A 13,669-nucleotide genomic window follows, 5' to 3' on the forward strand; every position below is an offset into this window, starting at 1 on the left:
AAGCTCAAATATTATATTTCTCTTTCATCTCTTTCAAATTGCATGAATCTCACCAGAAGAAATGGCTGTTTTTTGGAATATGCTGCTTTTTCTCTCAAACACTGACATCCTCCTTCAGTGGAATATGAACCCAGCAGCTCCCAAAGATGCAGCTCTGTGATGGGAAAGCATTTGTACCGGCCACAGAGGGGTTTTATTAAGTTTCACAGTCTAAAAATCACGTTTCTCACAGCTGATAAAACCACAGCGTGCTGTGTGCATATGCTTTCACTGTGAGAGGATTCAGTGTGTCCACGTCCCCGTGTCTCTGTGTTTGACAGGAGATGTCAAGCTCCTCGGAGGTGACGGTGAGGAGCAGTGCCAGAGAGCTCGTCCCCGCCACAGCCCTCTTTCACAATCAGCAAGAGGTACCGGCTGCTCCACTCACCATTTGTCGCCAGCTGGATGGCAGCGCCTCACCTCCAGAAGGCTGCTAATAAACCCAGTCTGACTCCTTGGGTTACTTCTGAACTTTCTGTGGCACTTCATGCGCCTTATATAGAATATTAGCCTCACGCTAAGCCTTTCGCTTCTCCCTGATTGAAAACAGTTGGAGGCTGCGGTGCAGTTGCCAGTATACTAATGATTTCCCACCATCTTTTCACAGGTGAGCCGCGATGAAAGAGTCCACCATAACAATGTGGCAGCCAGTTACGGGAACCATTACAATGAAACAGGTTATTCTGCTCATGCCTTTTATATTGTAATTTGCACATTTTTATCACAGCGCTGCTTGTGTCCTGTATATTAATGATTGTTCCTACTACTGCTGAATAAGGGATGAGCTATGAAAATGACTGCAGATGATTTTCTATTCAGTGCATAGCAGCAAATCTAATCAGGGCAAAGTCAGGAAGGTAAAATATTGGAAAGTGGAAATTGGGCAATCACCGCTGCATGGTTTCAGAAAATGAAAACTACTCAGGTTTTTAATGAAATGATTTATTTCTCTTTCCAATCCCCCTGAGCTCCCTCACTGCGAACGACTTAATGAGGCAGCCTTCTTCTTGTGTCTAATTCAGTTATGCTCGTCGGAGGAGAGGACCTACCAAAGGTTTCCACTCAGGCTTTGAAGCAGCAGTATGAAAAAACAATTGAGGAAGCTGCACCAGCCAAGGAAATTAAGGTAATGATGCTGTCTGTTTATCTAAATATATGTTAGTTTGGGGTTTTCATGAGGTTTCAGTACGATGATGAGGACACATCATGAAATCATCGTATGGAAATTGTGGAGTTGATGGAGAATAAATTGGACTGGATGAAAGACCTCATGTCATTATGCAGCCAAAGCCTCTCAGTCTTCTCAGTGTTAGGCTAAATCAAGAGCTCACATGACTGTCTGCATTTAAAGTGATCTTCAATGAATATTTTAATCAAGTCAGTAACGTGCATAACTGAAGCCGTCCAGGTCTGACCGGCTCAGAGTGAGTCTGTATTTATGCTTTTCACCCAAAGTAGAGCTTCTCTTTCTATTTTTGGGAAAGAGGTTTGACTCAGCTGCACAAAACATCTCTAATAACTATTATTTGGGGGTGAAAGTTGAATCCTAACTGGCCCTCTCTCCCTAATCAAAACCGCTTACAAACCATAGGTTGATGTGGATTTCAACCAGTTTCAGTGGGCACCAGTAAACCAGTCCTCCAAAGCTTCGGCCAAGACAAGCTCCTCCACCTTAAAAACTGCCACTGCCTCATCAGTGGCTTACGAGGTGACGGACCATTTCCCTCCCCCACCCTCAAACCTGCTGCAGGCGTCACAGGAAGTCCCTGAGTCCCAGCCTCAGGAGCCGGCCTCCCAGTCCAAGCAGAGTACTGGTAAGGAGCAGTATTTCAAACACAAGAGTATGGCTGAGCTGAAGCGCCTCTACAAGCACATCCACCCAGAGGTCCGCAAGAACCTGGAAGCGGAGCTCACCGAAGCAGAGCTGCAGGACTTGGACGTTGAGGAAATGGGAGATGTCCAGCAGACGTGCTACATGTTTGAAAATGACGGCAACGGCTCGAGCAGGTGTTCGAGCCCCGACAGAGAATCGGTGGAATGGGAAGAGATCCTGAAAGGAGAGGTGCAGTCGGTGCGCTGGATGTTCGAAAACAAGCCGCTGGACACGATCAAAGATGAAACCCCGGATGAGAACGAGGTGAGGAATATCGCCCAGCAGGAAATCATCGCTGGCAAAGATGTCAGATACACAGCTTGGATGTTTGAGACTCAGCCCATGGATGCTCTGGGGTCAGAGGCGGCTGATTCAGCCGAGCAGTCACAGAAATCTGAGCTGGCGAGAGGAGACGTTCGCACTGCTACATGGCTTTTTGAGACGCAGCCGCTCGATTGCCTGAATAAGATCTACCAGGAAGACGAGCAGGAGACAGATGCTGACGTCACCAAAGACATCTCCGGCGGGGATGTGAAGACCGCCAGATATCTCTTCGAGACCCAGCATTTGGACTCTCTGGGTAAGACAGAAACCATCGAGGAGAGCCACTTCCTGAGCCTGAAGTCTGAGCTGGAGGAGATCAAAGGGGACGTGAAGACAACCACTCGCATGTTTGAGACGCAGCCCATGTGTGTCATCAGGGGGGACGCGGGAGAGATGCTGGAGATCACCACCATACGCAGGGAGGAGACCGAGAGGGGAGACGTCAAGACGTCCCGCTGGATGTTTGAAACCCAGCCTCTGGATATCATAAACAAAGACCCGGCGACGGTGAAGCTCATATGTGGCATCTCCATGGAGGACAACATCCAGTGCGGGGTGAACAAAGGGAGGTGGCTTTTCGAGACAAAGACTCTGGACTCCATCAAGGATGAGGAATGGGAGAGTTCCAGGATGCAAAAGGAGGAAATAATAGGTGCGGATGTGAGGAAGCACTGTCTGGTTTTTGAGACTCAGCCGATGGATTCTCTGAAAGACAACGCCAATGCTCGACCTTTACCTTCGGCGGAGATTGTAGGAGGTGATGTTCGATCAGCAAAGCACCTGTTTGAAACGGTGCCCATGGAGAATCTGAAAGAGCTGCTGGAAGTGGGGAAACTGCAGAAAATGGTCGCGTCCGAGGAAGAAAAGGGTGACGTGAGGCATCAAAAGTGGGTCTTTGAAAGCCAGCCGCTGGAGAATATAAGGGAGGAGAAGAAGGAGATTACAAGGACTGTGAATGTCGAAGCTCTCGACAAAGGAGATGTGACAAATTATAAAGAAAGGTTTGAAAGCATGGATTTAAGCAAGTGTGAAGGAACACAGAAAATTCAAGTCGAAGGGGTAACGAGCGGATCGGTCAAATCCAACAGAGTGCTCTTTGAATCGGCCCCTCTGTACGCGATGCAGGACAGCTCCGGCCATTACCACGAGGTGAGGACCGTGAGGCGCGAGGAGGTCGTGAAGGGAGACGTGCACAGCTGCAGGTGGATGTTTGAAACTCGGCCGATCGACGAGTTTGACGAAAGCATCGATAAGTTTCAGATCATAAAAGGTATTTCCAAACAGGAGATCCAGTCAGGGGACGTCAAAACAGCCAAGTGGTTGTTTGAAACCCAGCAGCTGGACGCCATTAAGTCCTTCAACTATTCTGAGGATGAAGAGCACAAAACCAAGGAAGGTATTGAAATTGAGAAAGGGGACGTTAAGACTTGTAGGTGGTTATTTGAGACTCAACCGATGGATGTTCTGTATGAAAAGGTGGAAAAGAGCGAGGCTGATGTTGAGGAAGTGCAGAGAGGCGACGTGAAAACGTGCACCTGGCTCTTTGAGACCCAAACACTGGACAACATCCGCGACCACACCGAGACGGAGTCTGAGACCGTTCTGAAAACCTGCACCGTGAAGCAAGAGGACATCCAGGGAAAAGACGTGAGACTGGCGCGCTTCCTCTTTGAGACGGAGAACCTGGAAAACATCACGGGCGAGGACAGCGGCTCCTTCAGGAGGGTCACGGAAATAAACATCCAGTCGGGCGACGTCTCCAGGATGAAGTACATCTTTGAGAATCGCTCCTCGGACATCATGAGCTCCACCTCTGAGGAAACGATGCAGAGGCTGAAGACGCAGCAGGCCGAGGACATCCAGAAGGGAGACGTGGTCAACTGCACCTGGATGTTTGAGAATCAGCCAATGGACGCCATCCGTGACGAGGCGAGGGAAATACGCACCGTGACCGACGTCCAGGGCGGCGACGTTGACAAAGGCCGCTTCATCTTTGAGACGTACTCTCTGGATCAAATTAAAGAGGAGTCCAGTGAGACCGATATCTCTAAGCTCACGAGTATCTTCAGAGAAGAAATTGAGAGAGGAGACGTGAAGAATTACACCATGATGTTTGAAAGCCAGCCGCTGTATGCCATCCGTGACAAAGAGGGCCATTACCACGAAGTAACCACGGTTACCAAGGAAGAGATCATGAGAGGAGACGTGGTGGGGGCCCGGTGGCTATTCGAGACGAAGCCGCTGGATTCAATTAGAGACTCAGAGGAGGTCTACGTCATTAAAGCTGTGACCGAGGAAGGCGTCAACAAAGGAGACGTCAGCTCTGCGAGGTGGAGGTTCGAAACACAGCCGCTGGATGAAATCGCCGAGGATATCAAAGTCAGGTCAAAAACAGTCGCAGATATCCAAGGCGGCGACGTGAAGACGAACAAGCACCGGTTTGAGACAGATGAGATGTCTCAAAAGTACATCAGAACTGTTAGCGTGAGCGAAATCCAGAAAGGCGACGTCAGATCCGCGACGTGGATGTTTGAAACCCGCACGATTGACGAGATCCGCGGTGAGGGCGCCGAGTACGACGGCATGGAGAGAGTGACAAAAGAGGAAGTAATGAAAGGGGATGTCAAACAGTCTGTGTGGCTCTTTGAGAAGCAGCCCCTCGACAGGATCAAAGACAGCGATGGCACACAGCTCGTCGTCACAAAGGAGGAAATCCCACAGGCCGACGTGAAGACAACGACGTGGCTGTTTGAAACCACTCCGTTCCCTGATTTCAACGAGAGCAGGACGGAGAGGACGGAGATCATAGGTAAAAGCATCAAAGAGACGCTTGAGGAGCTGTACAGTCAGAAAATGGTCGACTCGCAGGGCGTCCTCATCGAGGCGGACGAGATCGGCGACGTCCGCATGGCGAAGTATAAACTCATGAACCAGGAGGCTCCACAAATCCAGAGAGAAGAGATTATCAGAGGGGATCTGAGCAACATCATGATGAACCTCCTGAACCGCAGGGAGACCACTGAAAAGGGGATAACCATCGACGAGGAGGAGCGGGGCAACATCAACACCACGGTGAAGCAGCTGTTCAACCAGGAGAGGGGAGTCAGCGTGGAGAAAGAGGAAATTATTCGCGGTGACATTCAGGAGGCCATAAACAGTCTGCTCCAGAGCGAGGGCTCCTCAAAGCGAGGCATCCTGATTCAAGAGGACGAGAAAGGAGACGTGAGGATGACCATCTACTCCCTCTTGAATAAAGGGGAGAGGGCGAGCGCGGAGAAAGAGGACATCGTTCAAGGTAACGTCAGCAGAACCCTTCATCGTCTCCTCTCCAACTCCGGAGAGGAGGGCTCTAAGAAGATAAGGGTTGGAGACACGGAAAGGGGCAACGTCAGCTTCTATTCCACGTGCATCGAGTCAGGAGCCCTGGATTACCTGAAGCAGCTCCAGTATGAATCAGATGAAAGCCAGGAAAAGGTGCAAAAGGAGCGGATCATAGGCGGTGACATCGAGGAGACCAAAATATTGCTGAGGAGGAATCAGCAGCAGATCGGCCGCACGGTGGCCGAGGACGATATAGTTCCTGGTGACGTGCACAGCTCTGTCAAAGTCTTTATGACAGAGCCCACTGCTACCTACAGAAACATGGAGAAACACGACATCGTTAAAGGTGACCTCAGCGCAGCCCTGGATTCACTCACCCAAGCCATTAATCAGAAGGTAGTGATAGAGAAAGAGGAGGTGGTGAAGGGAGACTTACACACCACTCTGAAGTCTCTGGAGGAGGCCCAGCATCAAGCCAAAGAAACGGAAAAGCCGGAAATCATCAGGGGAGACATCAGAGGCGCTCTGGAGTCACTGGAGAAATCTGCATCCACCAGTGTGGAAGCCACTGTGGAAGATTTAGTGCCAGGTGACATCAAAGGGACCCTGAAGTCCCTGGAGGAGGCGAAGCAAGCTGTGAAGGAGGTGGAAAAAGAGGAGATCGTCAGAGGAGACATCCACACCGCCATGCAAAGCCTGCACGAGGCGTCGAGCGAGAAGAAGATTTACCAGCACCAAGTGAGCGAACAAGGTGACGTTAAAGCCACCATCCAGCTCTTCTTAGAGCCCACGACTTCTCCCAGAATGCAGCGCAGGGGGAGCACCGAAGGCGACGTGAAAACATCCATAAAGTCTCTTTACGAAGGGCAGGAGACGACACAGGTGGAGAAAGAGGAGGTGGTAAAAGGCGACGTTCAAGGGGCGATAAAGTGTCTCATGCAAAGAAAACAGTATTCAAAGCCCAAGCGTATGTATCCCCCCAAGAAAGCAAAAGTGCCTGTGAAAAATCCATTAACTGTAAAGCAAGTGGAGCATGAATGCTTACATGAAGCTAAGAGCGAGAGTGCGGCAGTCGATCCAGCCCCCGCTGTGAAAAACCTTTCTCAGAGCGGTGAGTCACAGAAGCACACGCACAGGCTCAACCAAAGCAAATCAGTGAGAACACAGGTAATAACCCAAGAGGGCCACTCTGTTACTGTAGCCAAAACAGACAATACCAGCGGGGCCTCTCAGCAGAAGAGCATGAAAGAGCAGAAGCACAAAGCGCTGCCCCCACAGAAAATACAAGCTGCTAAGCCTGTTATGATGAAGAATAAACAAATGACTAATAACGATCAGACAGAGACTCAAACAGCTGACGTGAGTGTGATGAAAGAGGTGCAAAACACCTCGCAGACCAGTGTTTCCAGCAAGCAAATGTGTGAAACAAAGACGGTCAAACAGGTGCAGACGACGGTGACGGAGAAAACCGTCACGCACAAGCAAAATGTCACGGTGTCAGAGCAGACGTCGGCGTCGCAGAGGCAGGCGGAGAATAAGACGCTCGCACAAAGGCAGAACGTCAAAAACATGAAGGGCGAGTACCGCAACCTGGACGTGAAAGGGAAAGGGGTGATTAAAAAGGCCAAGCCGGAGATTCACTTCCCCCCTCCTCCTTCTTCACCTCCTCCACCCTCAGAGTCTGAGCTCTCCCTCCCTCCGCCCCCGTCGCCGGTGCTGGAGAGCCCTGCCTCCGCCACATCCCGGCCTTCCATCATGAGGCAGGACAGCGACCTCCCACCTCCGCCACCTCCGCCTCCTGTGGAATGCATGAAGTCTGAGCCTGAATTTTTCCCTCCTCCTCCACCCCCTCCGCCTCCGCTCTCTGTCGGAGGGCAAGACTTTCTCCCGCCACCTCCCTCACAGCAAGAGCTTAGCGCACTGCCTCAGCCTCCCCCTGCAAAGCTGGTGAAACCCGTCGGAAAGCCTTTATTCAAAGTGCCCCAGCAGCCAGAAACGCAGCGGCAGCCCATACAAGTTAAACCCAAATGGCAGAAAAAGCAGCCAACTCCTCCACCACCTCCACCTCAGCTCCCTCCCGATCAAGAAACAACAGTGGCAACAAAAGCAGAAGCTAAAGTTGAGGAGGTGAAAAAGGAAACAGCCAAACAGATTGAAACAAGCACGCAGATTCAGTCTGAGTCAGCAACAAAAATACAGAGCGTCCCAGCCGTGAAAGCAAAGCAAAGAGAGAGCCCCCAGCCTCCTAAAAGAGCCCCCATCCCTCCCATTAAACCGCCTCCACCCCCTGAACCTGCTGCGGCGCCAAAGTCGAGACCTTACGCTCGCAAATTTAAAACCCCTCTCATGCTCGCGGAGGAAAGGTTTCGTCAACAAAAGATGGAGAAAGAGGAAATGCAGAGGAGCAACGTCACAACTCCCACTTCTCCTCCAGGTAATACACCGTGCCCCTCTGAGCTCGTGGCCACAGAGGCGACGAAAGCAAAGGCAGAAGAAGCTAAAACTGAAGACCCACCTGCCAAGAAAACCCCCTCCCAGATCCCTTTGAGCAAGCCCTCGATCTCCGTGGTCAATAAGAAATCAGCCTCTGGATCCTCAAACGTGTCCTCAGATAAAAAGCATGTTTTCAGCGAGCAGTCGTCCTCAACCGACGTCGTTAAAAAGAGCCACGCTGCAGCCAAGAGTCAGACTGTGTCTGTGTCTCAGTCTCACCGCGAGGCCTCGAACGCTGACGTCCAGTCGCGCTCGAGCGTGGTCACTTCCTCAGTCACGGAGCAGCAGCAGTTTATTAAGAAATCCAGCGTCAAGTCTATCGCTGCCGCGCAGAGTGCTGTTCAGGAGAGCGTAAATCTTCAAAGCCAGACTGCGGTCACATTGAAAGCTGAGGATGTAAAGAATATTAATGTGCCTCTGACACAGGAGGGAAAGATGAGTCCCTCTCAACCCACCAAAATCCCAAAGGTAGCTCCAACTTTCAAGGTGAAAACATTCAAGATGCCGACAGAGAAGAAAGAGGATAAATGTGACAGTCTGGGACAAAAGAAAAGTGAAATGCATTTACAGCAGGAGACGTGTAACGTGACAGAGACGAGCGAAACAAAGGCCAGTCAGCTGACGTCGGCGAGAGCTGAGACAAAAGCCGAAATGAAAATGAAGGAGAAGAAGAGTCAGATGACCCTCCCTTTGAAGGAGGCTGAAGTGGAGGCTCATGGGAAAAAGGGAAAGCAGCTGCAGAAGAATGAGACCGAAGCGAAGCCGTCGCCATCAGCTGCTGTTTTAATGCCTAAGACGGCTAAGATGACACCTGCAGCAGGTCATCAAAGACAAGGCCATGCAGCTGTCCCCCTCAGCCAGCAGAGCATGAAGACGGAGCGCGCTCAGAGACACGAGGAGGCGCTCGTGACCGAGAGCGTGGTCCAGCACGGCCTTCAGAGGCAAGAGGCCGCTCGGACGCAGACGCAAGCAGCAGAAACAAACAAAATGCAGATAAAGGCGGCGAAGTCTAAAGGCGAGCCCAAGGACGCGTCCGCGAAGGGGACGGGGACAATGACCTGTGAAGAGGAGGCTAATTCAGAAGAAATAAAAGCTTTAGAGAAATGCAATGTCATGCAGAAGCTGCTCGCTCAAATAAAAGAGCTGGAGGGCACACCGAGCAAAATAGACTCCAGCGCTGTCAGAACGATTTTAAGTGAATTCCCTGACTGGGCGATGGGCTCGGATGAGAAGAGGAATTTAAGCGAAATTGCAAAACAGCAAAGTAAGAAAAAGCTGAAAGAGATGATGGTCTATGTGAAAAACATTGTTCAGGCGAAGCTCGTGTTTTTCGGGGACAGTTTGACAGCCGTGGACAAGCAGGAGAAAGGAAAGGAGGAGCCGCCGCCGCCGGTGCCTGCGAAGCCAGACAAGACGGCGCTCAGTGGAGCAACTGCAAAGATATCAAAAATTAGCATCGGGTCGTCGAAGACCGAGAAGAAGGTGGTGGAGGAGAAAAGGTCGCTCCAGGGGAGCAGAGTGCAGCAGGAGCTGAGCGAGGCGGCGGAGCAGAGAGTGTCCTCCCCTCTGGCGAGCATCCGCACTCCATCGCCCACTTTCATCAGCATTGAGTCGAGGAGGGTGGACTCGCCGCTCAGAGTCACTCCGTCTCCTCCACCCTACAAATTAGTCGGGACACCTCCGCCTCCTCCTCGCAAGTCGTACACACCCACATCGACCTTCAGCAGGGCCACGCCGTCTCCCACCCTGAGCCGCTCGGAGAAACTGATGAGACTGAGGGACACCACCTCCAAGCTGTCTCTCGTCGCGACCCCTCCTCCTCCCGTGGCGGTGGCGCCTGAAAGGGAGCAGCCGTCCCCCTGTGGCAGCAGGGAAGAGGCGCTGATGGATGTGACAGAAATGGTGGACTCCATGATGACTGTGAGGGACAAAAAGTCTTTCTTTGAGGAGGCGCAGAAGGCGGAGGTGAGCAGGACGTACACCCGGAAGGAGCCCATCGACATCCCTGAGCGTCTGGGAGCCGACGCGGAGGAGAGCGCCGAGGCCGCAACTGTGGACCTCCTGAAAGAGGACCTCCCCAGAGTGGACTTGTCCAAGCTGGTTAACAGATTTGAGTCTCCGAAGCCAAAAGTGTACGCCAGAAAAGAGCCCATCGTCATCACGGAGAGGCTGGGGAGCGACACAGAGGAGCCCGAGGCTGAGCCGCACACCCCCAAAACCGAGGAGATCCCCACGTTCAACGTGAAGGCCATAAAGGACGTGTTTGAGACGGGCGAGCACGGCTCCCAGGCGGCCCGAGAGCTGCGGGAACAGATCGAACGGAGGGAGCCGGAGTCAGCGTACTCCGAGCCGGCGGGTCACGCTGAAATGACAGCCGTCACCGAGCAATTCTGCACCGTCGACGACTTCGGAAACGTGACAAGCGAGACGAGGAGCGAGGTGCATTCTGGGAGCTCCCTGACCCGTGGCAGCCCCCCGTCCTACGCCGACGTGGTGAGAGGCAGCGTCCCGACGGTGGCCGTGCCCCCCGAGGCCTCCACCGAGGAGCTGCTGAGGAACTTCCAGCAGTCGTGGGCCAAGAGCCAGGGAGTTTTCCAGAACCTGGGCTTCAGCGTGACGGAGCAGAGGACTCAGATCGTAACGCGCCAGCAGGAGACTGTCGTGACGGGTAAACCGAGCCGTGCGGCATGAGGACGCTTAACAGGCGTGACGGTGTGTTTAACATGCTTTGAGTGTGAGACGTTTAAAGAACATTAACATGTTTGTCGTCGGACGTCACCTGATCTCCTCTGACGTGTTTCCTTTGAACGTTTAGCCGCTGTCACTTTCACACGTTTTGATATTGGCAGGTTTCGCTCGGCGCTGTTTGTTCGTGCCTCTGATGTGTGAAGCTGGCAGCGACGCAAACATATTGAACTAATGATTGTGGGTGTGCGATGCTGTTTTCAACAGCAGACAACAAAAACAAGATATTCCACACAGTTACTGCATTTGTGATGGCGATGACACGCTCACTGACTGCACTTCTAACACTTTAATTCAACTTTGTTTTGTCCTTTGTTTCCTCCAAAGTTTCCTGAAAAGAGCAATAATAGCAATTATAGATAGAACAGGAACTGCTTCATTTAAAGGCAGGTGGACGCTCATTAATTAACCATTTAACGGACTTTGTTATCACTCTATGCTGAATTGTAATTTGCGGTAATTTACTTAAATATGCTGACAGTGAAAGTTTCATATTTCTTGCATATTTAAGCAACACTGTGATATTTATTCCCTCAAAAAGGACAAGCTTCCTCTTACGGGTGGAAAATTAAATTCATCGGCATTAAGGCCTCTTTAAAGTCCGCACACACGCTTAGATTAGCAACTGTTGGCTAAACTTTAAAGTGCTCTTACACTTTGCAGAAGCCCTCCCACATAAACCTGAAGGGGTCCCACATAAACCTGAAGGGGTCCCACATAAACCTGAAGGGGTCCCACATAAACCTGAAGGGGTCCCACATAAACCTGAAGGGGTCATGAGTTAATTTATGGCTTTTCTGCAAGTATTTGTTTGTATTTTTGCTGTGAAATACTGCATATTTGGCCTCTTCTGGTCCATAAAAACCTGGCAAACAACACAACATATGAAGGGAAAGTGACGAGCCCACACTGCCTCCTTTGAGGGGGGGTCACGAGTCACAAATTTGACATTAACCGAACTCCTTTGTGCCAAATGACGCGGTTCTTTCCAGGAAATTAAACCTGAACCTGGAAACTAAAACCTCATTTTTCTTCGCAGAAAATTCGAGTTCCCGAGTCCGAACTGTGCAGGGTCTGTCGGAAGAGGGTGTACCCCATGGAGTCGCTGATAGCAGACAAACAAAACTTCCATAAAAGCTGCTTTCGCTGCGAGCACTGCAGAGGCAAACTAAGGTGAGGCTGCTTCACGGAGCGGAGGTGCTCGGTTTGTCTTTGCTCTGTTTTAACCTCTTCTTCTCTGCCTCCTCTTCCTCAGTCTTGGTAACTACGCCTCTCTCCATGGACGGATGTACTGCACGCCACACTACAAGCAACTGTTCAAGTCCAAAGGAAATTACGACGAGGGATTCGGACACAAACCACACAAAGAACTTTGGAGTAATAAGAACGCGGAGAATTCAGCGGAAAAGCCAAAAATCAAATCGCCGTCGCCCGAAAAGAAAGATTTCAGATATTCCAGCGCTCAGGAAAGCAAATCAGGGGAGGACAACAAAAAGCTCTCGAGTAAGATTTCTGTGGTGTGGCCTCCTCAGTCAGACTCTCCGAAGAAGCCCTTCACCATCGAAGACGAGCTGAAGCTGGTGAAGCCATCGTGGCCCCCGAAGGAGGGCCCATCTCAGGAAAATGAACCCCTGGATCAGCCCTCGTTAAGAGAGACGGACGCTCCCGCCGCTGAAGTGGAAAATGGACCCCGGGAAAACGAGAAGGCGCAGGAGAGCGTGAGTGTGAGGAAACCTGAAGAGACTCCAGCGGAGTCTGAGGCTGCGGCCCCCCCCAAAGCATCAGCCAGTGTTACTCACACTCGACAAGCTGAGGAGTCAAACGGCACAGCCAGGCCTCAAATGGACTCTGAAGAGGAGGAGAGGGAGGAGGACGAAGGTGGAGCGGCGGAGAGGGTGGAAGAAGGAAACGTGGGGGATGAGAAGGAAGAAGAGGAGAGGGTGGAGGAAGTGAAAGTGAATGGACACGACAGGCAGACAGAAGGCGCAGCAGATGAGACGGAACGCCAGCAGGAGACGGAAAAAGGAAATAATGATGGCGTGAACAACGGGGAGGCGGTAAAGGTCACGTTAATAGACGAGGAGGAGACGGGACGGGCTCTGAATGCTAACTCCAACAATAACAATAACAACGGCCAGACGGCGCTCGACAATGATATCCTGTTTGAAGGGCTCGCCGAGGATGAGGGGAAGGGAAATCAGTCATTCTTTGTGACGGAGACAACCCGAGCGACAGATTTCTCTCAAGCTGATCGCTGTGAAGAACCAAAATGGATGCCAAGCGAAGTGCTGCAGTTGGCACAGAGGGAGGATGCTTTTGTGCCAGCGGGTGCCAAATGCACTGAAGCCACAGACACACATTTTTTTACTGAGGCGGCCGAGGGAGCGCTGGCTTTCGAGAGCGAGGCCGCAGAGCCGAAGCTGAGCACGTCCAGCTTCCTCGAGGACATTTTCGCCGGCCTGAGCACGAGCGGCTCCAGCCTGCTGTCCGATTTCAAATCCGACATCTTCGGCCAGTCTGCCGGGGAGGGGCCCCTCAGGTCGGCGCTGGATGACCTTTTGGATTTCGGGATGGAGGCGAGGCAGGGCGCAGATAAGGCGGCGGTGGAGGACCGCGGCGGCTCCTCTCTGTGGGCCGACGACGACGCCCTGACGGTGGAGGAGCAGATCAAGAGGAACAGATACTACGACGAGGACGACGACGGCGACTCATGAATTCAAAATCAGACACACGTGTCACATCCGCGTCCATGGAGAGACGAACTGCTCTGATTCATCTGTGTTTTTGTACTGAGTTTAAAGTCACACTTCTACTCTTTTATCCAATATCTGGCTTTGTTTGATGCTGATCGAATGCACCTGGCGTGCAGCGGAT

General features: G+C 51.7%; 1 protein-coding gene across 2 annotated transcripts in view; it reads left to right on the forward strand.

Annotated features, from left to right (window-relative positions):
• xirp2a (xin actin binding repeat containing 2a) overlaps nt 1-12,161 on the forward strand; it is a 40,699-nt gene extending 28,538 nt beyond the window's left edge. For both annotated transcript variants that reach the window (XM_070957890.1, XM_070957891.1), the window contains 6 exons: nt 321-407; nt 647-716; nt 1,062-1,165; nt 1,631-10,718; nt 11,835-11,968; nt 12,051-12,161. In XM_070957890.1, the coding sequence (XP_070813991.1) occupies nt 321-407; nt 647-716; nt 1,062-1,165; nt 1,631-10,718; nt 11,835-11,929 (9,444 nt within the window). In that variant the 3' untranslated portion in view covers nt 11,930-11,968; nt 12,051-12,161. The remainder of the gene's footprint in view (nt 1-320; nt 408-646; nt 717-1,061; nt 1,166-1,630; nt 10,719-11,834; nt 11,969-12,050) is intronic.
• Nucleotides 12,162-13,669: the final 1,508 nt, after the last annotated feature.

This window comes from Chaetodon trifascialis, chromosome 24 (genome assembly GCF_039877785.1).
Source record: "Chaetodon trifascialis isolate fChaTrf1 chromosome 24, fChaTrf1.hap1, whole genome shotgun sequence".
In the NCBI taxonomy this organism is placed as follows: Eukaryota; Metazoa; Chordata; class Actinopteri; order Chaetodontiformes; family Chaetodontidae; genus Chaetodon; species Chaetodon trifascialis.